This window comes from Wasmannia auropunctata, unplaced genomic scaffold (genome assembly GCF_000956235.1).
Source record: "Wasmannia auropunctata unplaced genomic scaffold, wasmannia.A_1.0 LD268497.1, whole genome shotgun sequence".
NCBI lineage: Eukaryota > Metazoa > Arthropoda > Insecta > Hymenoptera > Formicidae > Wasmannia > Wasmannia auropunctata.
Window position 1 is genome coordinate 1 of NW_012094393.1, and position 3044 is coordinate 3044.

Sequence of the window (3044 nt, forward strand, 5' to 3'; positions counted from 1 at the left end):
ATTTTCAAAAATATCGGATATTCGTCGGATTTGTTGGCAGCAATTTTTTAATAAACATTTTTCTGACAAATGGATAAATCGTGCAGGACTTATTGGTTAGCCTGCGCATTCCCTTACAGACTTAAATCTATTAGATTTTTATTTGTGGAAGATATAAAAACAATTGTTTATTCCATCCCATTATTGTCAGCATTGAAATACTTTGTCACATATAAGAAGACTGCCAATAATTAACAAATCCGACAAATACTCAGTTTATTGAAAATGTGCGATAATTTACATGGCGACGACTGCATGCTTGCATTTAGGTCGAAAATAATTATTTTACATCTTATAAAGGTATATCTGAATACAAATAGCAACCACAATACAAATATGACTACAATTCGGAAACTAAAATAAATGTTTATCAGACACATTATTTTATCATAATTATCTTTGTGTCTTCTGTCTACCAGTCAAGTGGACCATACGTTAAATACCATGTAATGTAAATTATAGATTTTCCACTGATAATGACAACGAGAATGTAGCCTAAAAGATATAGAATAGAAAATATTTAAACAAAAATACATTAAAAATATATTATAGAATAAAAAAATAAAGTATAAGAAACAATTTGCGTGTGGCTGGATATTATTATATAAAAATTATTACATACCAACATCCGTGTTGGCTCGCATTGGCGTTACTTCTCTATTGTTGATTTACTTATTCTTAACAAATTCTAGGATGTATTTGATAGTATAAAAAAGTAACGGCAAATTCGTTACCGTTAGTGCAAAAATGAAACGACGTTACCGTTACTGTTACAGAGAGAAAAAAGTAATGTAAATGGTAAAGAGAAAAGTAACGAAAATAGTAACGGCGTTACAAGTAACGCATTACTTCCCAACCTATATATTAACTAAATTTGTAAATTTTTCAAAATTTCTGTATAATTTTATATTCTTTTAGAAAATTTTTCAAATTTTTTTATACAAAATTAAATAGTTTTTAAAAGTGCTTAAAAATAAGTCTACATTTTTTCTAAAATTTCTTATATCTGTAACTTCAAACTATTTTAATTGTGTACGTGTGTCTGAATATTATGAGAATTTATAAGACATGAGAATTTTTTCACCAGAGTATAATTTAAGAAAAAAAAAATACCTGAATGTCTTTGTGCTCAGCCAAAAGTGATAATAAAAAACATATACCCATCGCTGTAGTATCATGACCCTGTAATCACGTCATTTACATCATACATAATATTCGAAAAAAAACAGAAAAATCTACTAAAGCATACCTCAAACATAAAGGTATCAACTTCCTGCCTGATATCTAAATCAGTCAAAAGCCCTTCTCGAGACGCTGCTATTAGAAGATCCAACAATGCAAGCCGTTTTTTTCGAACTAAATAAAAATATTAAAGTGCATAATTATCATTAACTTACAATTAGTATTTATCTATATTAATTAATTTTTTATAATTTTTTTGTAAACTTACTTTATAGATCTTTGACTATGTTTATTGTAAAATTTTATGTATATTGTTTATTAATAAATTGTTAAAAAATAATTTATGATTTTAAACTAAAGATTTAAGATACTGCTTCCGATTACGTACTTCCCATCGTTTCTACATCATTTTCTTTTGTCCATTTAATATTATCAAAATTTTTCAAAAATTGACCATTAGTGCGTTCGTGATAAAGTTTCCGTTCCGTAATAATCTACAACAGTACAACTTTAATTCTTTCTCTATAATTATATAAATGCATTAATCTAACTATAATAACATCTTGTTAATTATATTTGCAAATTAATATTTTTATACAATATTAATTTGCTTTTATTGTAACTTCTCAAATAGATAATGTTTAGATACAATATTAAGTAGCTTAGCTTATACTTTTACATACTCGTTTGGTAAATTCATGTAGTATCTTCAGAGTCTTATTTTGTTCTTTGCCTTTTGACGTCAATGAGTATATCCAATCGTTGTGCAGCCATTGCCTCAATAATCTAAATCATAATATTAAATGACAAACACTATTTTAAGATAATGAAAGTAAAAAGCAGTTTTGTAAAAATTTTTTTTTTTTAATTCTATTTTAATACTCCGACGATTAGTGATAATTGCATAAAAAAGAAATTAATTTATAATAATTATGCTGAAGAGATATAATATATTTAATGAACGCATATAAAGATATGTATTAAAATTGTATTTTTCTTCATTTTATATTTTACATTTTAAAATTAAATATAATGAAACATCTTTACGTTTGATTTGTTGTGTATTTTCACAACATTTCAGTACATATCATATTAAATAATAAATAATATAATTAATATAATTAATTGAACTATTTATTTTTAAATAAATAGTTTAATTAATAGCATTCTACGAATAGATTTGCTAATTATTATATGTAATACGTTTTACATTAAATATTATTCAAAGCAGGAAATTTAAAGCAATTTATCACAAAATGATAAATGCTATATATCATGTTATGTATTACCTTAAAACAACATATACTATATAATGTACTGTTATTAATACATTATTATATTGAAAAATTACCTGTAAATAAAAAGTTCGCCAATTCGATGAACTGCTTTTCGATATTGTTGCTGGAATGCACCGAGGTCTTGTAGAGAGTTACCCATAGCAGTTTCTGCAAAAAAAAACGTATTTATTAAAATTATAATAATCCTATTATAATACACTTCTCAACAAAATTAAAGTATCACTTACTCTACCCTCCAAAAATAAGCAAAATTCAAGAGAATGTAACTTCGTCAAAAATGATCGTATCGAGATGTTCAAAAAAGCATTTTACAGCTTGAAATCTCTACTTTCCAAATCGGTACTTGAGAAAACGATCCTACTGATGTTTCATGGAATTACACTACGGATAGAAAGGGAGACCCGACGAATCTCAAAATTTTTTACAAACTTTGACAAGTTCCACGGCGCGAATAAAAATTCGCATGCAAATGCAGTTTACAGCTTTCGAAAGAGTGAACTGAGTCGACAAGGCACACAGGGGATA

The 3044-nt window shown here is 26.3% G+C and overlaps 1 protein-coding gene across 1 annotated transcript; it reads right to left on the minus strand.

The window, feature by feature from the left end:
- Window positions 1–1073: 1073 nt before the first annotated feature.
- On the minus strand, window positions 1074–2666 carry LOC105462204 (cytochrome P450 4C1-like; the record flags this gene model as incomplete). The annotated part of the gene is made up of 5 exons (XM_011708729.1): window positions 1074–1221; window positions 1289–1395; window positions 1610–1715; window positions 1905–2007; window positions 2573–2666. Coding segments are annotated over 5 exons (497 nt in total), but the record flags the coding sequence as incomplete, so codon positions are not given.
- Window positions 2667–3044: the final 378 nt, after the last annotated feature.